General features: G+C 42.1%; 2 protein-coding genes across 4 annotated transcripts; one reads left to right on the top strand and one right to left on the bottom strand.

Moving 5' to 3' along the window:
* The first annotated feature begins 4 nt into the window (after positions 1 to 4).
* DBX2 (developing brain homeobox 2) lies at positions 5 to 20,813 on the top strand. Its single transcript, XM_073000442.2, has 4 exons — positions 5 to 359; positions 9,607 to 9,702; positions 13,411 to 13,592; positions 16,795 to 20,813. The coding sequence occupies exons 1-4, from the start codon at positions 5 to 7 to the stop codon at positions 17,083 to 17,085; spliced, it is 924 nt and encodes a 307-aa protein (XP_072856543.2). The 3' UTR covers positions 17,086 to 20,813.
* Positions 20,419 to 27,367, bottom strand: LOC110079980 (prolactin). Of its 3 annotated transcripts, none has more exons than XM_073000444.2 (5): positions 27,108 to 27,356; positions 26,819 to 27,012; positions 25,305 to 25,412; positions 22,107 to 22,274; positions 20,419 to 21,139 (listed from the first exon to the last, which is right to left on the bottom strand). In XM_073000444.2, exons 1-5 carry the CDS (start codon positions 27,118 to 27,120, stop codon positions 20,945 to 20,947), a joined length of 678 nt encoding a protein of 225 aa, XP_072856545.2. In that variant the 5' UTR covers positions 27,121 to 27,356; the 3' UTR covers positions 20,419 to 20,944. The 3 variants fall into 3 exon arrangements, with proteins under 3 accessions (XP_072856545.2, XP_072856544.2, XP_072856546.2); XM_073000443.2 differs by having other exon boundaries at positions 22,095 to 22,274; positions 27,108 to 27,312; XM_073000445.2 differs by having other exon boundaries at positions 20,851 to 21,139; positions 22,057 to 22,274; positions 27,108 to 27,367.

Below are 27,367 nucleotides of genomic sequence, written 5' to 3'. Positions count from 1 at the left end.
GGCGATGCTGCCCAGCGCCCTCGCTTGGCACTGCGGAAGTTCCGCGGCGCTCCTCAGCTTGCCCGCGGCGCCGGGCTTCGGCAACCTCGGCAAAAGTTTCCTGATCGAGAACTTGCTGAGGGCGAGCGGAGCCTCGCAGGCGCCCGCCCAGAGCCTGCCGGCCGCCCCGGTCCCTCTCAAGCTGTGCCCGGCCGCCTCTCCTCTCGCCGCCGGCGCCCACCAGCTCCACCCCCCCGGAGGAGGGGGGCTCTCCAGCCGCGGATGGCCCTGCGCGGCGCTCAGCTCTTCGGCCGCCGAGAGCCGGGCTGCGGAGGACCGAGGAGGAGGAGGAGGAGGCACCTTCCCGCCACCAGCCACAGGTGAGCCACCCAGTTCCTCCTCCAAGCCTTGGAACGAGGGGGGGGGGAGAGAAACGCCCCAGAAAGGGGGGGACCCACCGCCCACCGCGCAAGCAAGTCCGCCGTCCTTCCTTCATCAATTTCAGAGTGAAATTGACAAACGTCAAGCGCCCGTCAATCTCATCGTCCCACTTGCAGAGCTTTGAGCTTTCTTATAGTGATAAGAAAGCCTTGGGAAGCGGCAGCGGTTTTCTTACAGAGAAGTCCTGTACTGTAGTGTGTGGTGGGTGCCATCAAGACGGTTCTTACTTAGGGCGATCCTATAGATTTTTCAAGGTATGTGAGATATTTTAGGAGTGGTTTTATCGATTACACACGCGCGCGCGCGCGCGCGCGCGCGCGCGCACACACACACACACACACACACACACACACAGGAATTTCCATGGTCAAAAGGGGATTTGAACCCATGTCTCCTGACTTAGTCCATCACTCTATCCCCTACATTACACTGGCTCTTGTAAAATCTGCTCAGAAGTAAATCCCATTGACTTCAACATGGCTTCTACTCAGCTAAATCGGCATAGGCTTGCACCTCAAAGCTTACATTTAGCCCGAGTTAAGTGTTAAGTGTCAAAAGTAAGCAACACTCTGGAATATGACAGCGCCAATCCTCAACTTCACCCATAAGCAGCCATTCTGCAAATACGCTGGAATTCTCCTCTTTTAAAGACTCTAATAGCAAACACAACAGGATAGGTCTCTTATACAGGGCAACTCTATGAACAAATGACTTCCAGGTTACTGTGTATAACTTGCTTGGAATGAATCTAGGCTTCCAACCTAGATAGTTGAGCCATGAATGTTTCTACTCTGTTCAGTCATAGAGAATCTTAGGAGGTATGGATAAGGAATGAGTTATAAGAGCTGCATAGACGGTGATATTTAAAGTGCATTTGTGACATGCCTTCAGCTTGCTAGGAACGATGCTACTTTGTTTATCTAATGAATGCAGTGCAGAAGAGTTTATGCCAAATAAAACTTCAAGCCCCAACACTTTCTACTGCTTTGGGAACAATAGACTAACTGGGCTCCCACAGGACCTTCAAACACAAACCCAGCTCCTGCTTTGGTGGGGCTGGCATACTTTCCATAAGTAGAAGCAGAGGAAAGCTGCGAAATGGCCTGTGGTTCTGTCTACAAATATGCAGTAGGTGGACCTTCCCAGCTTTCCTTTGCCTTTAAGGCAAGGAGAGTGTCTAAAAACCTCCTCCAGTTGGGCTACAATTTCCATTGCCTCCAACCAACAGATAAGAATGGTGGGACTTACGGGAGTAGGAAGGCTGCAGGGCTCTGGAAAATAAAGTGCAAGGCTAACACTGCTTTCAAAATTGTGAGATGATACAAACATGTCTGTCCAACCTTGAGTACAATTTCTGTGTAAAAACTCTGGACCAGTTTGCTTCTCTCTTCTCTACTGTACAGTTTTCTCATCCACTTTCAGTCTGTATTTTTTTTGGGGGGGGGGAACCCATTGATCAATTGATTAAACTCCCTGTATTAAAAAATAAAAAGTACACCAATGAAACTTAAATCATTAAAAATCATTGTTAAATATAAGTCTCCTAAATTCACCCTAAAAATAACTTTCTACATTTCCAGTTTTTATATGCAGCTTTTAAACAAACCAAGAACCAGAAATTAAACAGAGAACAAAATATGCAAAAAAAGGTTACATGAGCCTAAACCAAACAAAGTTTGTTGGATGGTAAAAGATGCCAGCTTACACTGTTTGCTTCGTTATAGATCGCTCACTATATCCCTATGCTATAAGGTCTAAACTGGTTACAAAAAGATAGGCTTCTTAGTTTAATTATGATTGATAGCAGTCCTTAGCATTTCTATAGGACCTTGAAGCCTTCCTATAAATCACTTTAAATATATTGTCTCAGAAATCCTTAATTAATATTAAGTGATAATAGAAATTAACAATTAATTACTCAGTTAATAATCAAAATAAAATATGATTAACTATGAAATAATTAGAACTGAACTAAGATTGGGTGCAATATTTCCAGGACTTCAGTATGAACAAACCACAAAACTTCTGGCAATCTAAACAGATAACGCATGCACCCACCAGTAACACCCGCATCCTAATGACGAATTATGTGCAACTCAAAAGCTTGCACATTTCCTTTAACAAAGGATATTTAAAATGATCCAGATAAATTTTAAGTAATAAAAGAGAGAGAAAAGCAATTGTTACTCTGAAAGGAATAGTACTTGCACAGCAGTGAATGATACTTTTAATGTCGGAGACAGTGCGCTTTTCTCACTGATGCTTATGGACATGTTATCCAAAGTGTAATCACAGCAGGGTGCAAGGGGTTTTAAATATGTCATGGAGTGAAAATCTGAAGATTTGAAAAGCGTGAGCAGTATCCATACGTACCATCAGAGCCTAATTTGTCGCTTTTGCTGCAAAAGATAAAGGTACTATGCAGGGTTATTATTTTTATTAAGCACTTGGTCTCTTTTGTTGCTGGAACTGTGGGAACAAAGCTAAAAACATGCTTTGTTCAATCTAACTTTTTCTGGATGCCATGCCTGGTATAATGGCATTATTGTCTTCATCCAGATAGATGATCTGTAGCATGTTAGATTTCTTCGTTTTGTTCCAAAAACCAGAACTCTGAATAAAAGAAAGGTTTAAATAAGTAGAAATTGTTACACAATGGGAAGTGAACCCAGGAATAAAGCATGCTAGGCTCACCGCTGGGTACATAGCTCTAATTTATTTATTTTATTTATTTTAAATATTTTTACTCCTCCTTTTTCCTAAAAAGAACCCACAGTGCCTTGCATCATTAAAAACCCAATACAGTATAAAAAGCTAAAAATGAGTCAAATATTAAAGAAGAATTAATAAAACTATACGTAAAATGTTAGGTAAAAGCATGATGAAAAACAGATTGAGAAGCAACAAAATCTAAACCAAGAAACACGTTGTCTCCTAGATAAATAAGCAGGCAAAATTAATGTCTGTTATTATTATCCTCAGTGGCACTTTCTGTCTGATTAATGTGTTCATGCTAGGGTTGCAAGGCAGCTCAAAACAATTTTGAGTCTGAGGTGAAACAGGAAATGGCCCCCATACTCCACTCCTGTTCTGGACTGGTCAGGCTATATTAATATCTGAGACAGAAAATCCTACGAGTGTTTCTCTTCATGGGGTAAAAGTAGAGTCACACTTAAATTAAAAAAAAGATGTATGCCGATTATTGGTGGCCACACTGCCTGGAGAATTTTAGGACGTGAAGCCCAAAGCACAAATCTGCACAACTCTATTAAATAAAAGTTATAATGGCTTTTCGTGAAACTTGCAATCAGCTGCCTGAATCTACAGAATGGAAAAAAAATATACTTTTTAGGATTACAAGTCTTTGAATCTCCAACCACCACATTCTGCCTACACCCTACCAATACTTCTGAATTCCCCCCCCCTTTCAAAGCTGCACCACAGGCAGAAATCAACAGATAAAGCTCCACAGCATTTGAATGAGCCACCCTGACATTTTCAGTTTGTCACAGTTTTTAAAGGCCTAGAGCTTCAGTCTGTTCAGAAGAAAGAGGACCAGCGTGCCATAAATTCAGTCATGATGCTGTAATTGATTCCTCGTTTAGCCAGAGTACAGCAGGACTCCTGTATCTGTGGGATCATTATCTGGAGTTTCACTTCTCTGTGGTTTGCCGTACTCCCTTGGGGCCACTGTTCTGCCCTCTGGTATTTTGTGTATAGAGTTGCCTTGTATCTCTGGTTTCAGGTATCCACTGTAGATTGTGAAACTGAGCCCCCGCAGATACGACGTTCCTACTGCCATTTAGTTCTAGTGCAGTCCTATTTGCTTGTGTGGGACTGGAACAGTTATAATTTTGCACTCTGTGGTGATCAGTGCGTCTCTGCAGAAGACTGAAAATGTACCTAAACTGAAAAAAAGGGAACACATCAACAATATTCAACGTAAGTGTTGGTGGTACTAAAATATTTTGGACCTAGGAATCTTCATCAGGCTGCTTATTGTAGAGCTTGAGGTGATGGTAGTGGGGTGAGGGACAGGCAGAAAAGTCTACAATCGCCCTGGCTAGATGCTTAAAACCACAGAATCCAAAGTTAAACTCAAGTTAGAGATGACAAGCTTGAAGAATCAGTTTGAATTGTGATGGTATCACGGTGTTTGTTTTTTTAAGGCAATGTGAAATCAGTTTGATTCCTTATAGAAGAATAATTAACTTTGACTGCTATTGCTGAGTATAGCAGGCCTGGCTCATTTGTAAACTACTTAGGATCTATAGCTGCAGTTTGTTCTAGGCCTAATTACATTTCTTACAAAAATTGCTTCAGGAAGTTGAGGGAGTTATCCTTCCTCTTAGATGAGATCAAAGGATCCACATGCAGGCTCATCTTGGGGGATATAATAACCAGTCTCCTGTCTTTCAGGTTAAAAAAAATCCCCTGATAGCCTCCTGTAAAGCTATAACCTGTATTTAATAGGAAAGGTGAGCAACTTGCAGCCCTCCAGATGTTTATGGGCTGTCAGCCCCATTAGCCCTCCCCATTGGCTATGCTGAGAACGGCTAATGGGTGATGAAGACCAATGAATGATCTTTTAAGACCCAGGCCCTCAATGTTCCTGACACATCTTTTGTATATGACTGACCTGAACAGTTTTTAAAACTTAGTTAGCTGAGGCTGCAACTGCACTGGAAAGCTTTAGCTTCATTTGCACCCTGCTTTATATTTCTGTTCTGAGACCAGAAACCGCAGGGAGGCTGCAGATCGTTTTGATGCCAGGGCTCACACTGTCCCCTCCGTTTGATGCAGTTTGATCTGCGCCGCACACAAACACAAACTGCCCATTGAGAGGAGGAAGAACACCTGGAGTAGAAGCAATCCAGCCGAAAAAGCAACTGTGAGGAAACACTGAGCAAGCCCAAGTGTTGCTGTTGTTTTTAAAATTCCCAGTAAGAAAATCGGCAGGTAACCTCTTAACAATTAACACAAGAAGAGTCATGCTGGATCAGGTTAAAAGCCCGTCTCATCCAATATCCGCTCCTCTTGGTGGCCAACTTGAACCCTACAAGGAGGGTATAAAGTGTAAGAGCATCTCCTGCACGCCATGCTCTCCAGCAACTGATTTGCAGGGCCAAGGCACAGTTAAACTGGATGCAAATGAAAGTAAATAAAAGATCGGTGCAGGTGACAGCATGTAAAAGATGATCATGTTACAATGCCATTAAAGCAACTGTACTACTAAAACACTATAGAAGTAAAACAACTTTAACACTTCTGAAACAAACAAAAGACAGTACATTTTCCTTAACAGCCAGTCAAGTTGCCCAGATGAAATGCGTGGCACAGTGGTTAAACTACAGTACTGCAGACAAAATTCTGCTCGTAACCCAGGTTCAATCCCAGACAGCCAGCTCAAAATTCATTCAGCCTTCCATCCTGCCCAGGTTAGTAAATGGAGTACCCAGCTGGCAGCGGTGGCAGCAGCAGGGGGAGGGGGCGGGCAGTATGTAGCCTGCATAATTAATTTGCACTGCCTAGAAAGGATTTAAAGCACTATGGGGTGATATATAAGCAGCACACTTTGCTTTTGCCCAGACTTGCTGGAACCAAAATGCCTTTGCCTGCTGATGAAAGGATAAGAGGGAGAGAGCCAATTTTGGTTCTCTCAGAAGGGATGGCTTGTGACCACTGACAGTTCCTTTCTCCATGAGTTTATCCAATCCTCCTTTAAATCAGCCCAGGTTAGCAGCCATCACTACACCCTGTGGTAGTGAATTCCACCTCATTTTATCTACCTATGTCACATTTCCCCTAATCTACCTTTCTTGTAGGTTAGCTATCTGCCCATTTTCACCACCCAAAGCTGATCACTTGCTACATACACAAGTACTCTATTCCATCATTCTACAAGTTTCTGAACCAAACTTTTTTAAAAAGCCTATCCAAAATGGTAGAAGGTCTTAGAGATATGATATTCATTTTATTCTTGAAATTTTTTGCTGGAGCCCCTTGTGGAGCTGTTTCTTCAAACAAGAGCAGGCTCTCCAGTTTACAAAGGCAAGCCCTTGTGCAAATACATGTGAGTTTAGTCACATTGGACTGTGAAACGGCTTTCGGCAGATCTGCAGTAAAGCAGATGTTGTGGGACTTGCAAGCTGCCTTAGATGTTGACTCTCATATATTCATGTTTAGACGCCTGCAAGCATTTGGATTCAATGAGGGCTCTCCTGCTGATTAAAGAAGTCCCTATCTGAACTATGTGCCATGATGGTTTTGTGTGGAAACATTCTGTCAGGCCTTAGCCTTGCACCTTTCATTGGACATGCACAGCCAATCACAGGGTATAGAACAATATTTCCCAACCTTGGGTCTCCAGCTGTCCTTGGACTAAAACTCCCAGAAGCCTTCGCGACTAGCTGTGCTGGCCAGGATTTCTGGAAGTTGTAGTCCAGGATCATCTGGAGACCCAAGGTTGGGAACTACTGACATAGAACCATTACTTTTTAGGAGCACAGCTCCCAGAATCCTCTAGCCTACATAATCATTGACCATGTTGACTCAAGAAGTTACAAATAATCTGCAAAAATAACTATGCCAAGTTCTGGTTTTCAGTGAGCCAAGAACCTTCTGACAAAGGGTGCTCTATGGGTACAATGATGGAAGATCCAAATGCAGGGGAGAACCCTGTGCTTTCCAAATACCCTTGCACACGGGCAATCTCAAGCCAATCAGTGCAACAGCAGACCCACAGTGATGGTTTAGGAGATTTTGGCTCCAGGAATGTAAGTTCCTTCCTCTGATGGTACCTAACTCTTCCTCTGTCCAGAGAGACTGGAAGTGGGGGGAGTGATCAGGCTTGAAGAAATTTTGCACATTTCCAAGACTGGTTTTTGTGAATTTCTTTCTTTTTTTAAAAAGTGCATCATTAAAAGCTGGTATATGGATATGATACAAAAATGGAGAATGTTTTATATGTAGGTATTTAAGACGTTCAAGGAGTGATCTACCATCGCCACCCTAGTTTTCCATGGCTAAACAGGGTGAGCCCAATGTAGACAACATAATGCTGAAAAATACCTGATGAGTGGTTTCTCATCCTTGTATTTCTGAATAAGGTGCTGCAAGACTATATTCAATCATATGGTTGATGATTGCTGGAAAAAGTGAGGAACTGCTCTTGCATATGTGGAATTCAGAATTTTCATTAAACTTGCAGAATGATCATGCGGTCTGGGAGACTGTGAATGGCGCAATCTGAAAAAGCAACCTTCCCATGTCTGATGCAACTCTATCTGTTTGGTGACCTGATCTTGCTTTTCCAGTAGTTAAGATGAATTAATCAGTTTAGAATTGATGCTCAGAGAACAGCTGGTTGAAATTCTTTTCAAATTATTTGTAGCAACGCATCTGCGCGCAGTAAATTACTGGGCAGAAAGGGCAGTCCTCCAATAAATTCATTCATTCATTCATTCATTCATTCATTCATTCATTCATTCATTCATTCATTCATTCATTTTGCATTGCCATGGAAAACATCTCTAGATCCACAGGGCAAGTTACAGCACTCAGACCACTTGCACACAAACAGCCCGTTCATCTAAGTGAACTTCTGTTTCTCAGATTTCTGTTTTTAGGATTAATGCACAAATTAACTTTCCTGCAGATCATTGGATTTAAAATGTACCCAAGGAATATTAAACAAGGAATTTTCTTAATGCTGGCATTTCAGATGAGCTGGAACTACATAAAAGTCAGTTCAAATAAACCAACTACAGTGGGGTCTTGACTTAAGAACGGCTTGAGTTAAGAACATTTTGACTTAAGAACCACTCTCATAAGAAAATATTGACTTGACTTAAGTACTTAGATTTGAGTTAAGAACTGAAAAAAAAAACCACGTGGGAGGCAGGGAAAGTGCAAAATTTGAACTTTCAGTTAACTGTTGGCCAGTGAAAAGGGTGCCTGTCTGCTTCCTCACTCCTCCCAGTGTTTAGAGAGTGGATTGGGAGACAGTCTTCGGACTGCCTGGTACTGTACTGCCTGGACTGTATTTTCCCTGCCTTCCCTGAACCTTTCTTGACCTCAGAAAAAAAGAAACAAAATATCCCCCTCTAGTGGTCGAAGGCGGAATAGCAGCTTCCCATTAGTTTCTATGGACAGAAAAGAGCAGATACGGATCAAATGGTTTTCAATGCATTCCTATGGGAAATGCAGATTTGACTTGAGAACTTTTTGACTTGAGAACCGCCTTCCAATACGGATTAAGTTCTCAAGTCAAGACCCCACTGTATTGGATTTAAATTACTGTTATTTTTTGTAAACCCATGAGAACTATGCACTGGATGCCAGACAAATCACAAGTTCCAACGTGAACTGGCCTGGGTTTGGAATAGTTTGTGTGATCAAAGCAAAATGGCTGAATTGAGTTCTAGAGCAAAATGAAAGGGATCTTCACTAAGTTCTGATCTGAAGAACAAATTGAATTGGGTGGGGGCTCAAATAGCTTCAGTCCACTGTTTTGTTTTTAATGGGAATATAAAGGTGCCCAGTATAAAAGCCCTTGAAGCTATCCGTCTGAAATGTAAAAGATTTACTTATCTCTTTAGGTTTTATTATGTGTCCACATTTTATCAGTATGAAAGCAGAAAAGTTATAGACATTTTGGCTTAGCAAAGCAGGGCAGATCAAATCAGATGGGATACAAATAACTCCCAACAGAAGCAGGATATATTCAGATGTCCCAAATTGCTTGCAAACTGTATTGGAAGATGTGCAATATTGAAATCCATTAAAATTCATATTTCAAATACAGACGAATACACTCCCATTTCCCAGAATTTGTTTCTTAGGAATCATCAATGATGAGGTGGTACCAAAGTGTGTGACTGGCAAAATCATTGCCATGTGATATACATGCAATGGGATGGTTCATTTAAATTTAAACTTCAAATGATCAGCATGACACTTATGAAATAAAATCTGATTTATCAACTCCCCTGTCCCAGTGTTTGTATTTAACTAGGGGGAAAAAACCCAGGGATTATTTTTGGACTCCGTGTTACTGAGAAAGTTATGGCAAACCATTAATTAAAGAGGTTCCTATTGCAGCATTATATATATAATTTAAACTGTATTTAAAGTGTTGGCTCAGTAACATTCGCTGGACTTGATTCTTGTGTTTGCACTTTGCAGCTCTTCCAAAGCACTTTTTCTTGCGAGCCCCGCCAGTCTATTCGGCGTGCTGCGGTGGGTCCTGTCAACACCCGGCATCTCCCACTGCTTTTGCAAGTAAGTTTTTATGCTTCATCAGTAATGCTTGAGTTATCCTGTAAACCAAAGCAGCAGGATTTAATGTGCTCTGGGAAAGAAAACTAATTGGTGATGCAACGGCAAGGAGCTAATGCCTCTGTAAAAATCGGAGCAATCCCATTCAGGAGAGCTCCAAAGATTTATCAGACTTCAGCACACTGAGTAATTGTGGGAGATTTCAAATGCCATTGAGAGAAAAGTGCCAACCAAGAAAGGTTTCTGGCTTTCAGAGGCTAGAGAAAAGATCTACAATTTGCTTTCAGAAGACCTGAATCACTGCTTATTTGGAAATGGGAAATCCAGGAGCAAAACAAAACACTGGTCTTTATGTGTGGAAATATTAACCTCTTTTAGGATTTAGAAAAAAAAAGATCCACTTTGTTTTTTTTTTAAACAAGCTCCTCTCTGAATTTCAAAATTTCGAGACCATAGTGCGAAAGGTAAAGACATCTTCAGTCCCATTGGCTTCAGCTGAAGTGTTAAGACATCTTCAATATAAATAGAAGTGTTAATGGCTAAACCCAATTGTTAGTTCTAATGAAAGCAGACTCGCTGAATGAATGGACCTTTTGAAGTTAATACTTAGGTTAAGTCTCATTGAGCAGTGTATTTACCCCAACTGGGATTAACAGTTGGATTTAAATGTTTAACCTTGTCCAGACTGTGTCTTTATGACTTAAAAAAACTTAAACACAAAAATACACAGATAATTGGAACTGTAAACAAAAATACAGATCACAAAAGGACCAGGCAAAGGTAGATGTTAAAATTAATTACTGCATACTCAAACACTCCTTCATTAATAACTGGCAATTAGCCACCAAGACTTACATGATTTCCTTTATGCAAGCATAAACTGGCAATAGGATTCTAGCTATTTTTAAACAAAATATCTTCAGTGTTTTGGAGATATTTGAATATTCTTGGTGTTTTGATGGCTCTAGTGACTTTAAGTGACATTTTTAAAGATTGTACTGAATTCCATAGTGCTTTCTACTGAAGAGGATTGTATTTTACATGTACGCTTTGAATGTTTACAATATTACAATTTTCTAGAATTTTAGAGGCTCTGCTACAAATGGAGGAAAGAAAACTGCTTTGTCATTATGATGATGTGCCTTTTATTTCTTTGTTCTTGCTGTCATAAATATGCTAGTCATGATAACTATTATCAGTCTGTTCTAATTCTTTTCCATTTAAACTCACACCAAGGCCAAATTAGATGTTGTGATGGCATGACCTGAAGCAGGTCATGCTGAGTTCATGAAAAGCAAAGGTGACTGAGAACAATTTAAAAAGGAAGTTTGGCAAGTGGATAGGTAGGGTGGATCAAAGCTATCTTCCAGTCCCTTTTTTTTGCTGAAAGGTTTCACTCCATGGACCAAGGGGCTTGAACAATCTAGGTTGTAGCTTCTCCTGATCCATGGATATCATAGGGTGACTTTGCACTCATCTCTCTCTCTCTCTCTCTCCCCCCCCCCGACCTACCTCACAGGTTTGTTGTAAATAATAAGAAGGGGGAGAAATACCCTGAGGCAACTGAGCAAAGGATGGAAAATAAATGTATCTAATGAGTAAATAAAATGTTGAAACACAAATATCTACAAGCTATATAATCTCAACAACCATCTGCTCCTATGTCAAAACTTCGTTCCATGCCTCCCACAATCTGTCACCTCTGTGCTTCCTAAAAGCCTCTTCTGGAGGGCTTCCCAGCCTTTTGGAGCAGGTTTTCTGCTATGGGGAGATGTAGAATTCCTCCCTCCAGAATCCTGGCCTTTTTGTAGTATTTTTCTTTTACCAATGTAAAAGTATGAAAATTGGACAGAAGAAAACACCCAAATGAGCAGGTCATTTGGATTTAGCTTTTCGGCTAGGAAGATGGATATACTCCAACCTTTCTCTTATTTATTCAGCCACAGCTCCTTATTGACTCTGGTGGCATCTCTTCTCATGACAACGTGTTTAGGACATGGATAGTCATCTGCGATGTATAGATGATGTTGGGTTTCAACTCTCATCATCTCTCACTACTGACTATGCTGGTGAGGCTGCCAGAAGTTGCAGTCCACCAACTTCTGGAGGGTTGCTCACCATTCGTTGAGGAAGATACTACAAGCACAAAGAACTACCTATCCTCATGTCAGGTGCCCAAACCCAAACACTGGTGAGATTGGCACAAAGGTCCTGAGGAAGGCAGAACCAAGAATCCTTCCACCAATAAACTGCTCAAATGTTGCAACAGGGATGTCAAAGTACGGATCTAAAGGCACATTTGAACCTACAACGTCTGCAGCATTTACAGGCATCACAGCTAGATTTGAAGCCGAAGACATGGCTGCCTATGCAGCTAGGAGTGGCAGTGGGGGTAGGTTTCTTTGAATGTTTTCAGAAAGCCAGTTGCTAAGTGGAATGCTTCTTGACAAGTGAGGCAGCAAATGCTGCCAGTTTAATGAGCTTTGAGTTTCGGAGCCTCTCTTGAGGGGGCTGACACTTTCCCACAGAGCATTTCATATGGGCCCCAGCTACCTCACAATGAGCAACAGCACTGTGACCAATCACCACTTTCACTTTACTCACCCACACGCGACCTCACTACCATTTTTCACTGGGGCGATGAACTTTAGAAACCATTTTGGGCTGAAAAGACCCGGCCAAGGGTCACTTGCCCTTTTGTGGGGCCATAAAGGGGTGCTCTATGCGCCAATCTTTTCTCCTGTCTCACATTCCACGAGGATTTCTGGATGCCCTTTAACGCACTTGACTGAAAAATAAAGCAGTGAATGAAACTGACTTTTATAGACTCATTCTAGCTCATCTTCCCATATAACCCTGTCTACCTGAAAAGGAATTTAGTGAGCTGAGCTGAGTGCATAACAGGGACTCCTTGAATACACATGGGCCCATTATCAACTGTGGCAATTGTTTATGAACCAGGACTGATACACTACTATTTTGGAAGTGACCTATTAATTGTCCATTTAACTCAAGTGTATTGAATGGCAATGGAAAAATGGAAACCATGACGAAAGCCTTTCCTCGCTCCTTCGAGGTGGTCTTTGCCACAAAAGCAAATGAAGATTGTTCCACAGATTAAGAAGACGTTTATCACCATATACTAGAATACGAAGGAAAGGCTTTTTTCAAAAAGTATTTGGTACCATATTAGCGTTTGTGTCAACATGGTATTACATCCCCTGAGTGTGGAATTCACTTGGATGGGGTCTCCCAGCTTGCTGCTGATCATTGGTCCTGAGACAATCATTGTGCTCTGAGGGTAAGTTGAATTACCTCCCTCAGTGGATCCTACAATGGATCAGGTAAATAATTCACTGCACTTCAGTGTTATGAGTATAGATGAAATTGATAGAATGGAAAACCTGTCAATAAGCCTTCAGCTTTTGTAGAGCTTGTTGGTGTAGCTTATCTTTTTCTAGTGAAAGATGGAAATGCCATCTTTTACTAGACTAATTTGTATTGATCCAAAATTAGGAGAATCTTGTCACTAACACAGAGTTTTCTAGCAGGTTGAAGACCATGGCCTGGTTCAAGACCTGTGATGGCGCTTCCATCATGTCTCTTCACTATATATCTAGTTTAATGTTTAGACTAAGGACTCCATGCAAAGACCTGTATGGATGCTGATTTAATTTGCTGCAAACTGTTTTAGTGTTTTTCTTGTTCTAGGACAAGAAAGTGTTCTACCTCTACTAAACCAAGATTCCAGATCCCGAAGAGGCATCTTAAGAAGAGCTGTCTTTTCTGAAGAACAAAGAAAAGCTTTGGAGAAAATGTTTCAAAAACAGAAATATATCAGCAAAACTGACAGAAAGAAATTAGCTCTTAGTCTGGCCTTAAAAGAGTCACAGGTAAAGAAAGATCTGATAGAGCATAAGTCATGGTGCAAATATTGAAAGTCTTCTTTTGTGATTAAAACAAGATCAGCACCACAAGAGTAGAGGGAAAAAATCTGAATATCAATGGCATATCAACTTCAGCAACCAACTTCTAGAGCAGCCATTCTCAACAGGGAACATATGGCCTCCTGGGGGGCTTTGACACATTTGAAGGGGGTGACAGACAATTCTTCATCACCTGATGAAGTTCATTATGCAATTTATGCAATCCTGATTCAGCCTATATTTCTTTCATATTGTGTTTATGGCTGTGGGAGGGAAAAAAGATTGACAGTGGCTGTTCTATTTTTCACAAATGCAGCAATTTGATGCCACTTGATAGCCAAGGGATTATTTATTTATTTATATTTATTTATATATATATCCCACCCAACTAGTAACCAAGCTACTATTCTGGGTGGCTAACAAAAGGACATGTAGTCATAAACAATAATGCTAATGATAAAAACAATAAAACAAGAGTGAAAATGGTAGGCTGGCAGCAGAAGGGATACATAAGAGGGGCAAATTATTCAAAGTCCTGGGAAAACAACCAGGTCTTCTGTTGCCTCCTAAAACCCAAGAGGGATGGGGCCAGTTGCCTCTGGTGGCTGGGAGTTCCAAATTGAAGCGCCCACCACAGAGAAGGCCCGGATTTCTGGACCTCTCTCTCGAGGTGGGCACCTGGAGCCTCCCGATATGAAGGATGTGGGTGGGATGGGTAGGTGTTTTGAGGAAGAGGTGCTCAGCTAGGTAACAAGCTCCTAAACTGTTAAGGTCTTTAAAAGTTAACATAAGCACCTTGAACATGGCCCAGAAGGAAATAGGCAACCATTGCAGATGAGCCAGGATAGGAGTTATATAATTATAAAGAGATGTTCCAGAGGCCAACCTGGTAGCAGCATTCTGCACCTGCTGCAGCTTCTGAACCACCTTCAAGAGCAGCCCCACGTAGAGAGCATTGCAATACTCTATTTTCAAGATTACAACTACATGGACTAGGACTCCCTGTTGAGATAGGGATGAAGGTTTCTGATCCCCAGTTGAACCCTCTGGTACTGGCCTTCAAGGAAGAACCATGTCACACACCCCCAGCTCCTCTGTATGTTCTCCCTAACAAACAGATTTGCCTTCGGGCATGACAATTTCTCTTGTCTCCACTTCCCCTGCCACCAGAGGAAATCCTTCCTCAATTACCAATTAGGACCACAGAATCACTCATGTCAAATATAATATTGTTTATTAATAGATTAACATATTTAAGAATCAAGGAGATCATAGATGGAATAGTATTTGGTATTCATTAAACTTCATTTAACTTAGAAATATGCTGGTTACTTTGTATTTAGTTTTAATTCCTTTAAAACAGTTGCATTCAGTTCTCTTATACATTTCTTTCCAAGTGTTTCTTTTCAAAACAGTTCTTCAGACTACCTAACTCTTTCCCTAACTCCTGACTAACTGTCCTATCTCATCACTAACCGACGCCCCTAACTCCTGGCTAACTCAAATCCTAACTCTAACTGAAACTCTAATTGTCCCCCATTCTCTTCTTATATTACCTGATTCCGCCCTCATGCACAACCATTGGCTACTGAAGCAGTATTCCATTGTGATGGACAGGTGTGGTTTCTGGCCTGTCCGTCACAAACCCCGAATCCCAAGAATTGGCCCAGGAGAATACTGTGGTCGATGGTACCAAAGGAGAGATCCAGGATGACCAGCAGGGTCACACTCCCTCTGTCAGCCTCCCAGAGAAGGTAATTGAGCAGCATGACCAAAGCTATTTCAGTCCCATGGTGAGGCCTAAAACCTGACAGAAGTGGAGCAAGACTACTGGTGTCATCCAAGAATGTCTGCAACTGTTTAGCTGCCACCCCCTCAACCAGTGGTGATGGAACAATAGCAGTTAAAATCATCCAATGGAAATGTTGCCTTTTTCAGGATGGCCTGACGACTGTCTCAGACAGAGGAGAAGATGATCTGGCAGGCCCATTGTGTAGTCCCCTCTCTGGTAGCTTTTAAAAGCTGAAAGGGACATGAGTCCAATCGAGAGGAGGTAGGCTTAGAATGTGCAAGCGCCTCATCAATGTCATCATCCTATGGAATCCATTGTTGTTTTATTGCTTTTAACATCAATATTTAAATATCTCAGCATATCTCTTGGTGAGATATTTAAAACGTCTCTCCTAGAGAGTACTAGTGCTGATAGTGAGAAGAATGAATGAGAGTTCTCCAGCAAGGAGTTGAAATTATCTTAACAAATTATAAATCCCCAAATCCTATAGGATGGAGCCATGGCAACCAAAGTGATATTAAACTGTTGTAACTGTACAATGTAGATATATTCTTAGTTTCTGGTAATTCTTAAAGATGTGAAAGTGTACTTAGCTGTTCTGTTGGAGAAGGAGAGGAAGTGAATTTTGTTATGATATTTGCTTGCAATAAAAGATAATACAAAGGGAACTCATACAACAGAGAAGGTATCAACTGAATCACGCAGCACAAATCACAGTTGTGGGATTAGTGGGAACAAAAATATCTGCACTTTCGGTTTAGAGTGGATGATACAGATGACGTATTTGCCACAAGTAAGGAACTTCTTCCTAAGCTCTGATAGATCTTCTACAGCAGTGGTCCCCAACCTTGGGCCTCCAGATGTTCTTGGACTACAATTCCCAGAAGCCTTCACCACCACCTCTGTTGGCTAGGATTTCTGGGAGTTGAAGTCCAAGAACATCTGGAGGCCCAAGGTTGGGGACCACTGTTCTACAGCACTGGTTCTTAACCTTGGGTTACTCAGGAGTTTTGGACTGCAACTCCCAGAAGCCTTCACCACCAGCTGTCCTGACTGGGGTTTCTGGGAGTTGCAGTTGAAAAGCATCCGAGTAACAAAGATTAAGAACCACTGTTCTACAGCAGAGATGGAGGTGCTTCAAGTTCTGAACCTTGGTTCTGGCCATGAATCTCATTGGTGATGGTCAGAACCTGTTCCTCTGCTGTGGTGTCTCCTATAGGAGCAGCTGTATGGCAACATATACTTATCTACTTGAAATGCTGTTGTACTTGTCTGCATTGAGAGGGGGTATGAATGGCATAAGAGATTTTGAAAAGTTTATTTTGGGAAAAAGTATCTTGAAAATTAAGAATAAGTTTGAAATGAACCCATCTACAGGTTAAAATTTGGTTTCAAAATCGAAGGATGAAATGGCGAAACTCCAAAGAAAAAGAAGTGCTTTCAAGTCGGTGCCTGCCAGAGGAAGGTCTTCAAGAGACCTGTCTTTCCAAATCTGCCTTGAATTTTACCTCTTCATCATGTTCTGCCTGGGAAATGTCTACAGAGCAGCCAAGTCCACGATGGCAGAATCACCCAGACCATTCTGAGAGACGGAACAACAGTAGAAGGAACTTGCAACCAGCAACAAAAGCAAGCGTGTCTCCTGACTCACTGTATCTGTATCAATAACAAGGGACCATGGACAAAGCGATTGTATCATAAGGGTGGGGAATGATGGAGTAAAATGGCAGCAGAGTACCAATTTCAGGCGAAACCCTTTTGTGACAGCAAAGGTGTCCAGCTTTGCACAGGCTGGAATGCCTCTTAGTTTGATCCACTGAAGACTTCAAGCAAAGTTATGTAGCTGTGAAAATGCGACACATTGACTCTACCCCATATGAGTGAGGTCAGTTATTGGGACCCTGAAGCTCACCACTGCTATGACACTTATAGAGCCTGCCTAGTTTGTACCTGTAAGGGTGGGCTGATTCACGAGAGGGAATAAAGGACAGAGCTGCGAGTCTGTTCCCGCAACTACTAGACTGTGTCAACTGCCGAGCTATACATTGGCTAGGGAAGGCCCCTGCCTGAATATAGCAGAAAAGGAAAACGATGGAGACCTTCACGGCATCTGAAGTGTATCTAATTGTTCATTTTACCTTACTAAAGTGTGAGAATTCCTTTATGGAATTCTTTGCATTTGGAAATGGGGACAAATGCAGACAAATTCTTCACCTACTCCAACAATTCTCATCACATAATGAGAACTAATACCAAGTCACTGAATACATTGCAGAGGTTTGTAGCTTTTTGAAGCATATTTTACATGGCTTCCAGTTAACTGTGGGCTAAACCGCAGAAGCCTGTGCTGTGGGCTAAACCGCAGAAACTGCGCTGCAGGGTCAGAAGAGCAGCAGTTGTAAGATCGAATCCACACGACGGAGTGAGCTCCCGTCGCTTGTCCCAGCTCCCGCCAACCTAGCGGTTCGAAAGCATGTAAATGCGAGTAGATAAATAGGTACCATCTCAGTGGGAAGGTAACAGCATTCCGTGTCTAAGTCGCACTAGCCATGTGACCACAGAAGATTGTCTTCGGACAAAACGCTGGCTCTGTGGCTTGGAAACAGGGATGAGCACCGCCCCCTAGAGTCGAACACGACTGGACAAAAATTGTCAAGGGGAACCTTTACCTTAACCTTTACCTTTACCCAGTTAACCTGCATTACTGTGTCTTTTTCTGTACTACAGGTACAGAAAACTTCATAGTGTGCTACAGTATTTCATAGTGCACAATTGATGTGGTATCAGATTAATGAAGTTACTTTACTTGAAAGAGCGTGTTTGACTTAACAGTATTCACTCCCAGACACTGCTTTGGTTAATTGTTAGAGCGATATGACAATGGAACCAATTACTTTAGCAAGTGGTGATTGTTCCAAGGCTGGAGGCATTCAAGAGAAAATTGGACAACCATCTGTCAAGTCCGCTTTGATTTGGATTCCTGCATAGAGCAGGGGTTGGACTTGATGGCCTTACAGGCCCCTTCCGACTCAGTTACTCTGATTTAAAAAACAGCTAATTCTCATTTGTCTAAGGAGTCAAGTTGCATGTAGGAATTCCAGAGATTTCTTTACAATTTTGGAACAAGAATATTCTGTATTTTTTTACACCTAAGATTCCAAACCTTGCAGCCACAACACTCCAAAACTGAAATAAAACGAAATAGACTAGGTGATTTTAGAGAAAATTTAGCCTATATAATTCCACTGAATTTAATGGGGATTACTTGCTAAACTGTGGTTTTAAATTTCATTCTGTTTGCCGAAAACTGTGCGAAATTGCTGGATAGTAGGAAGAATTTATTTTGCAGCAAAACAATAATACAGTACACTTCAGACTGATTCATTTCTTAATGTCTCCTTTGGAATACCAGCACAGCAACTGGATTCAGAAGAAAGCAACAAAGATGATAGACAGGGTACTTACAAATCCTGTGTTGAACTGAGCATGTTTACATTGAAGAAGAGTGGACTGAATAGGGTCCTTCAGGTATCTTCATATACCTGAAGGAAGGGCATATCGAAATGGTCAAATGTTCTTGTCTGCTGCTTCAAGAGGCAGGGCTAGTTCTGAGAAGCTAAACCAATATGAATGTGGAGTCCAACTGAACGTCTGGAGAACAGGCTGACAATAGAAAGTTACCGAAATGGTTTGGATGGACTCTTCCTCAGGGGAAGTCTTCACACAGAGGACAGACACATGCTGTGGTGGAGTGGTCTTCGCAGAGCAGGTGCTAGAAGGTAGTTTACCAAAGCTTAGAAAAATTTCATCCCCTACAGCTTCTAGAAAACTCCACTCAGCATGGCTTATGCACAACTCTACAATGTTTTGATTCTATCTTGAATACGTGTAGTGTTTTGGGTTGTCACGGAAGGAGGGACTCAAGGGAAGGTCTGTCATTGTACCAGTGCCTTCAGTTTATAGGCTATCCCCCCCCCCCCCAGCCATGTGCTAAAAGAACTATGGAATGATAGAAACGTACTTAGCTATATCTCTCTTTATAGAGAGTATTATCTTATAAATCAATTAGTTTCCTTCTTGATTCCCACGCAAGGAGAAAATCAGGGCTAAATCCAACTGCTAATCCCAACAATAGTAGACCAGAGGGGATAGTCAGCATGTTTTGATTCAGTGGGTCGACCAGTTGGGACTAGCAATGGAATTGAATTATTGGTCATGAGTAACACAGCACTGTGCAGCCTGTTTTGCCAGAACCATAAACATCTAAGGACTGATGGACTTATATATCCCATCTTCTCATGGCAATGTTCAGTTATTTCTAAATTACATGGGCTGTACAATACAGGAGAACTGAAGTGAAGAGGTCCTGTAATTTTTAAAAGGTATTTTTAGGTTGTTTCATAAAAGACCAATTTTTATTTGATTCTTATTGAGTTACATGATAACAGCCAAATGTCTCTCATGGACATGGGAACTTAAGTTCATACACAGACCTTTTCATTTGCAAAGAGCTGGGGTTTACGTTTGTTCGGTTCTTCTTGCCCCAAAGGATGTGTGCTCTGCATATACAGTGGTGGCCTGCTTGACGATTACCCCGCTCCACGACGAATCCGCTTTACGATGAGGTTTTTGCGATCACTATTGTGATCGCAAAATGATGTCTAAATGGGGAAAATTCACTTTACGACGATCAGTTCCCTGCTTCGGGAACCGGTTTTTCGCTAAACGATTTTAAAACAGCTGATAGGCGGCTCTCAAAATGACTCCCTGCTGTGCAAAATGGCTCCCCGCTGTGTTTAGGACAGATTCCTCGCTTAACAGGCACCGGAAAATGGCCACCCTATGGAGGATCTTCGCTGCACGATGAGGTATTTCGCCCATTGGAACACAATGAACTGGTTTTCAGTGTATTTCAATGGGTTTTTTACTTTCGCTTGATGACGATTTCGTTCTACAGTGATTTTGCTGGAACGGATTATCGTCGTCAAGCGAGGCACCACTGTACAATGGAGTTTTTTCCTTCACATAAATGTATGAGGAACGCTGCAAGAAGTCTTTGTTTTTTAGCTGGGGTAAGAAGTGTGGTCAATTATGCCTTCAGATCATGAATTAAAACTAGGTAGGTAGTCTATTTGATGTTATTTCAAATAACAATATTGAAAATACTTCATCTAAAATACCAGGTCTGTTCTCTGTCTAGTTATGTTTTAACCAGATACACATTTACAGATAAAAGGACTGAACTGTTAGAATGCAATTTCATAAGGCATTTGATTTGTGAACTTCCACAAAAGTGTATTTTGTCTGCTGTGTCAAGTCCACACAGCTATAATTTGTCTCCTTTAATTTTTCAGCTGATTACAATATGAAATAAATCACAGGCAAAGCTCTATGAATCCAGGTTTTCAGTTAATAATTTACTGAGACGGCAAGTCTGATAAAGACCTTTATAAATTATTTTGCTCATTCTCCACAGACAATAGACAATTGTACTCTTGAAAATTGCTCTGCCACCACAAATTTCAATTCAGCAACTATTTCCAGGCACAATCCTACATTTCAGAACTTTTAAGTAGTTTTGTACTTTGTTGGAGTCTCTCCTGAAGCAATGAATAAATTCATAGTCACTCATTAAATTTGCTCTATTATTAATGGATAAACCAGCTGCTTCTGATGATCCCACACCATTCAGTGAATTGCTAATGATCCCCATTGACTGCATCTGTATCAAAGAGAGAAGAAAGAGGAAGCAAGTGTATAACCTCTCTTGGCAGAATGTAGACAAAATGAAAAAAACCAAACTTCCAATGTGCCTGCAAACCATGTTGGAATTAAAAATATCAGAATCAGGGTTTATAGACTCTTAAATAATGAGTTCTATCAGCTAAACCATTATGATGAGAGAAAAAGAACATGTGCAAAGCGTTAAAAAATACACAAAAGCTTCTCAGATCAGCACTTCAGCATGAAATGAAATATGTGAAAGTAGAACCAGGCAATAAGAACTGTCCAGCATGAGCACTGAATGCAATATTGTAAGAAAGCTACAGCTTGGGCAGGTTTTTAAGCCACAAAGCATGTTAAGCATTACAAGAATGAACACTATCATCCCCGTTTCTCTCCCTGCTACAAAGTAGTGATGAGGGCTTCCCTTATACTTAAAAAAAATCAACTACAGCTTATTGTTTCGCTGACATCTGAAAAAAAATCTGGCCAATCTACAACTATAGTTGCTTGAAGCAAAGCAATTTCAAACCATAGTTTACCAAGCTGGCTTGATTCAACTAAGCAATCAGAGTTTAGGCTTTGAATGTAACATTAAACTATGGTTAATCAAAACCAGCAGCAGAAGTTGTCAATATTCTCTTTTCAGCTAGGTCTGAGAAGGAAAAAAAGAAGAGCATGAAAGACTGTGAGCCACTAAGTTTGTTCTTTTGCTGTTAAACCATAGTTTAGCACACCATCCAAAGCAGTCAAATTTAGTCTTAACCCTTTTTAAATGCTTAAACTACACTTTAGAAATCAGGGTGCAATGCCTGTAATGACTCTCATGGCCAGCCAGTATGGACATGCTGGCTCGGGTACATCAGGGAGGTACTTCTCTGGAATAGGCTTGGGTAACACACAAAAGTAAAATACCAAATTCCGATCTTATGGCTCAATGTAAGCAAGCCTGCCTTTTCTGTTACTTTTTCCACGCCAGTCTCCAGTTCATGCACCATGCTGCTGATCTCTCTTGCTTTACTCAGGCTCTCATCAGGTAATTTGCGGCGATGAATAACATTCTGGTCAAAATGGGACAGTGGCTCTTTCCAGGCTTGTAAAAGCTTTAGAATCAAGTGTGTTAACTCTTCTCTCTTGCCACCAAAGAAAAAGAAAAGGAAGAGAAGAAAACAAAATATGATTACATTCAAAGACCTGGCCCAGGTGTTTTATGTGAAGAGGGATTTCTAGAGCTTGGGGAAATGACTTTGCCTACGGCCAGCATAACTAAAGTCTGAAGAGTAACTTTTCCAAGCTCTGATGAGGTCACAAAGCCCCAAGTGCTGTCCCCCACCTCCATCTTTCCTTGCTCTATCTCCAAGCTTTTGTTGAGTGGAAAGTACCAAAGGGAAATTGAATGTGCATTTGACCAAGGCCAACACTACATCTGTGACTGAACTGAGAATTCTGCCACATTGTGCTAACTTGTACGCTCTTCCAATTTGCTCCCTCTAAACAAGAAAACTTGGCTCAGGATTTAGTGTATGCACACTTAGCATGGAACAAGCCCTGCAGATCTCAATCGGACTTACTTCTTGGCAGATCCATGCAGGACTGTTCCTTCACCTACAATGTCTATGCACAGAATTCACTATTAATATAACATTTACTTATTTACACAGACTAATTTTTATTATGACATTTCTACCCTGTCTTTGACTTCAGAAATCCCAGAGCAGTTTACAATAGGTTAAAAAAAAAGCTCAGTAAAATCAAATAGTAAAACAGCACAGTGAGGGTAAAACTATAAAATATCTCAATAAAATCACTAGAGATAATGGATTGAGTCTGTTTGTCTGACAAAACAAGTAAATCTTCACTTGGGTGCCTATCCAAACTTAATGAGGGGCTCATTCCACATGGTAGAGGGCATTACGGAGAATGCCTTCCTCTACAATTTATTTTATATAAATTATAATAAAATGTAGAGGAAGGCCTTCTCCATAATGCCATCCACCATGTGGAATAATCTTAGAGCTGAATAGGTGGAAGGGCCTCTTACTCATACCCCTTTCAATGAGGCACATTTCATGACAAAGCTCTCCCAGAAAAGGCAATTAAAATCAAGCAGTATCTATTATAATCCAATGAAAACAGCCCTATTATGAAGGAGCTAGCAGGATCAGTTCAAAGCTCTTGAAAATCCACCTCAATGCATTCTTAATAAAGTGCTGTTTGAAACAAACAAGGTGGTCTAATCCATTTAATAATGGCTATAATGTCTATGGAGGCTTCCTCCCATGTCTCTTTAGTCTAGAGAAAAGCTGCCTGAGGATTGAGAAATATAAAATTATACAGGGGATGATAGATAGATAAAGTGGAGTTCTCACTCTTTTCTCTCTCATGCAATACCAGAACCAGGTGACATTCACTCAAATTGAGCATTGGGAGAGTGAGAACAGACAAAAGGAAATATTTCTTGACCCAGAATGCTGTTAGTCTGTGGAACTCCTTGCTATAGGATGTGGTGATAGCATTCGGCCTAGATGCCTTACAAGAGAATTCCTGGAGGAAAAGTCCATCACAGGTTACAAGTCTTGACGCGGATGTATACTCTCTAGGCTTAAAAGGAGGGTATCTCAAAATGCCGGATGGAAGGGAGGGGTCCTCAGGAGACAGGTATCTAGTTGTTTCCTGTGCTCCCAGAGGCATCTGGTGGGGCCACTGTGAGATACAGGAAGCTGGATTACATGGGCCCTTGGCCTCATCCATCAGGGCTCGTCTTATGTTCTTATGTCTCTCTCTCTCTCTCTTTTTAGTATTCTTGTGTGTGCAGACAAAAAGCAGTGCATGGGGGAGAAAGATTTAAAGCTCCCCTACCTAGGCATAAGAAATGGGAGTGCCTGACCCCTTATCTGTCTCCTGAGAAATCTATATGTGGGACAGGAAGCAGCAGTTAGAACTGGATATGGAACAACTGATTGGCTCAAAATTGGGAAAGGAGTACGACAAGGCTGTATATTGTCCCCCTGCTTATTTAACTTATATGCAGAATACATCATGCGAAAGGCTGGACTGGAGGAATCCCAAGTCGGAATTAAGATTCCCAGAAGAAATATCAACAACTGATATGCAGATGATACCACTCTGCTGGCAGAAAGTGAGGAGAAATTAAAGAACCTCTTAATGAGGGTGAAAGAGGAGAGCGCAAAAAAGGGTCTGAAGCTCAACATCAAAAAAACTAAGATCATGGCCACTGGTCTCATCACCTCCTGGTAAATAGAAGGGGAAGATATGGAGGCAGTGACAGATTTTCCTTTCCTGGGCTCCATGATCACTGCAGATGGTGAAAGCACCCATGAAAATAAAAGATGGCTGCTTCTTGGGAGGAAAGTGATGACAAACCTAGACGGCATCTTAAAAAGCAGAGACATCACCTTGCCGACAAAGGTCCGGATAGTCAAAGCTATGGTTTTTCCAGTAGCGATGTATGGAAGTGAGAGCTGGACCATAAAGAAGGCTGATCGCCGAAGAACTGATGCTTTCTAATTGTGGTGCTGGAGGAGGCTCTTGAGAGTCCCCTGGACTGCAAGGAGATCAAACCTATCCATTCTGAAGGAAATCAACCCTGAGTGCTCACTGGAAGGACAGATCCTGAAGCTGAGGCTCCAATACTTTGTCCATCTCATGAGAAGAGAAGACTCCCTGGAAAAAAACCTGATGTTGGGAAGGTGTGAAGGCAAGAGGAGAAGGGGATGACAGAGGACCAGATGGCCAAAACAACAATACCTGGACATTTGGCGTCCTGAGAAGCTTCACTTGCTTGGGAGAGGGAAAACAAGAGGAATGGGGAAGAGCCCTACCTATGAAAAAACCACCCATGGTGCTTCATTACAGGTGTACATGTGTATGAGTAAAGAGGCAAAGGTATTAAATTGCTTAGTGGTTATATTCCTTAAAGTAGCTGTGTAGGAGGGGAATGTTAGGCATCTGGTCCAATCCCTTGCCCCTAAACTAGGTCCTAACCCCCCTCCAGTTAACACAGGTGTCTGTACTCAATGCTAACCATAACATGTGATATAAATATACCAGATGGGCGGGATATACATCGAAATAAATAAATAAATAAATAAATAAATAAACAAACAAACAAACAAACAAACAAACAAACATATTGGACTTACTGGCATTTTCTGAGCATATTCTTTGGCGTTAGGAGTCCACAGCCAAGAGGTATGGCATTTACCTATGGATCTGGCCAGCTCATTTCCACCAGGGAGAAAATATTTTTCCTTCAAAAAGGGGGAAATTGTTAAGAATTATTTTGATAGGACTACAAAACATTTCTCCAATCCACAACCTGAAGCTGCCATATGGGTAAGATTACACAAAAAAAATACCACCCAGAATCCTATTGTTCATGGGAAATTTTGTACATCTTGGCATCAAATTGCCATTCATTAACAAACTGTTAGCTGGATAGATAGCTCAGTGAGTTAAGTATCTGGCAAAAGGTGGGAGATCAATTTCCCACTATGTTGTCCCCAGAGAAGGGCCAGCCTGTGTGGCCTTGAGCAAGCTGCATGATCCCAGGGCATCCCCAAAAGATGGGAATAGTAAACCACTTGTGAACCATGTTTATCTAGAAAATTCTGGAAAGGGTTGCCATGAGTCAGAATTGATCTGACAGCACAGTTTTAACAAGCTGCTGATTGTGTTCCTGGGTGCATTCCTGATTGTGTCATATATCTGCCCAGGAACGCAACCAGCACCTCGGTAAGGAGTGGCAATTTGCTACGAAGACTTACACAATTTCCCTTGAGCAATTTTCTTTATAAATCACCAAGAGTTTTCTAAACACTGAATCTGCTTGTGTGAATACACCACCCTTAAATGCTACATCAAGGTGCTGCCCATTGGTTCCAGGGATTTACGATGTCCAGCTTTCTTCCGAAATACTGTATATCTATTACTATCTACTCTTGAATTCAGAAGAATTTGGCTCTACAATATAGGCAAAAAATGTTCAAGTTCAGAAAAATAACTTTTTAAAAAAGTTAAGGTGGCAGCCCTATGCCTAATTATGAAGATGTGGGACATTCAAATCCTATACCCAGAGAGGAATGGGAGCTAGTATTGTGTGCTCACCCTTGCCAACCAACTGCCTGCAGATCCACTGAATTAATTATCATCATCACCTTAGAACCGCAGAGCTGCGAGGGACCCTACTGGATCATGGAGTCCCACCATGAAGGGGGAGGCCCAGTGGAGAATCAAACTCCCAACCTCTACCTAAACCACTGAGCTATCCAGCAGCAATTATGCCTATTATCCAGAGCAAGCTTGGCCAACATATCCAACTTTGACCCCGTCTAAATGTGCTGGGCTGCAACTCCCATCATCCTCAGTTTCCACCTGCAATCCAGCCAGCCGGCAGTGCTTCGGATATGTCAGAATACAAAGGCCATCACTCCAGCCCAACTTGACACCTTCCAAATGCTTCCATCCTCCTCAGCAGCCATCCTGCTTCCCATCCACGGGAACTCCCATTACCTTGAACTGGTACAACTCTTCGTCCTGTTGGTAGGGGATGGTTCAAGACGCCAGGTTGGGCAGCTTGCTGTTTAGATCAGAATTGGGGCGGGGTGGGGGGGCGGGGAGAGAGAGAGAGAGAGAGAGAGAGAGAGAAGATACTTGCGGCGTCTGAGTAGAGGGCGGCGGAGAGCTGGTAGAGGCGGCTGGAATGCTGGATGACCCGGTCGAAGAGATCAGTCACGGCCAGAAGGCGGCAGGCGGCGTCCCCCGGCGGGACGCACGTGGTCGCCACCGCGCAGGCGCCGAGCGGCTTCTCCTCCAGCGCCCCCAGGAAAAGGAGAACCGGCCAGGCGGTACCTGCGAAGAAAAAAGAGCGGGCAAGAGTCAGGGACGCCCAGGAGGAGCTGCCGTCGCCGCTAGGCGAGCGACCCCCGGGCCCGGTCGCCACTCACTTTCTGGCCGCATGCTGCAGCTTGGACGCGGTCGCTTCTGCTCAAGCCCCTGTCGTTGGCCCTCCTAGAGTCCATTTATATAGCGTTACCCATGGGGGCCCGTGCGTGCCGCGGGGTAAACTCAGGCGACCTTGTGTGTGGGGGGGAAACAGCAAGTGGACGAAATCTGCCTATTAGTCATCACTTCCTGCATTTCCTCTTTTTAAGGGTTCGCGCCGCTCGCAGCGCCCATTTACCACATCGTGCGGAGCGAAGGCTTT

Source organism: Pogona vitticeps, chromosome 5 (assembly GCF_051106095.1).
Source record: "Pogona vitticeps strain Pit_001003342236 chromosome 5, PviZW2.1, whole genome shotgun sequence".
NCBI classification, from domain to species: Eukaryota; Metazoa; Chordata; class Lepidosauria; order Squamata; family Agamidae; genus Pogona; species Pogona vitticeps.
The sequence above is the reverse complement of the archived record's forward strand: the minus strand, read 5'-3'. Positions and strand labels throughout refer to the sequence as shown.

What these genes read in the sequence shown, in the direction of transcription:
- DBX2 (XM_073000442.2), top strand. Translation starts at nt 5, where the DNA reads ATGCTGCCCAGCGCCCTCGCTTGGCACTGCGGAAGTTCCGCGGCGCTC. An exon ending in CTTCCCGCCACCAGCCACAG is followed by an intron (nt 360 to 9,606) that starts GTGAGCCACCCA and finishes TGCACTTTGCAG; the next exon opens with CTCTTCCAAAGCACTTTTTC. An exon ending in TGGCCTTAAAAGAGTCACAG is followed by an intron (nt 13,593 to 16,794) that starts GTAAAGAAAGAT and finishes ACCCATCTACAG; the next exon opens with GTTAAAATTTGGTTTCAAAA.
- LOC110079980 (XM_073000443.2), bottom strand. An exon ending in CCGCCCTCTACTCAGACGCC is followed by an intron (nt 25,413 to 26,818) that starts GCAAGTATCTTC and finishes CCCTTTTTGAAG; the next exon opens with GAAAAATATTTTCTCCCTGG. An exon ending in AATATGCTCAGAAAATGCCA is followed by an intron (nt 22,275 to 25,304) that starts GTAAGTCCAATA and finishes TTTGGTGGCAAG; the next exon opens with AGAGAAGAGTTAACACACTT.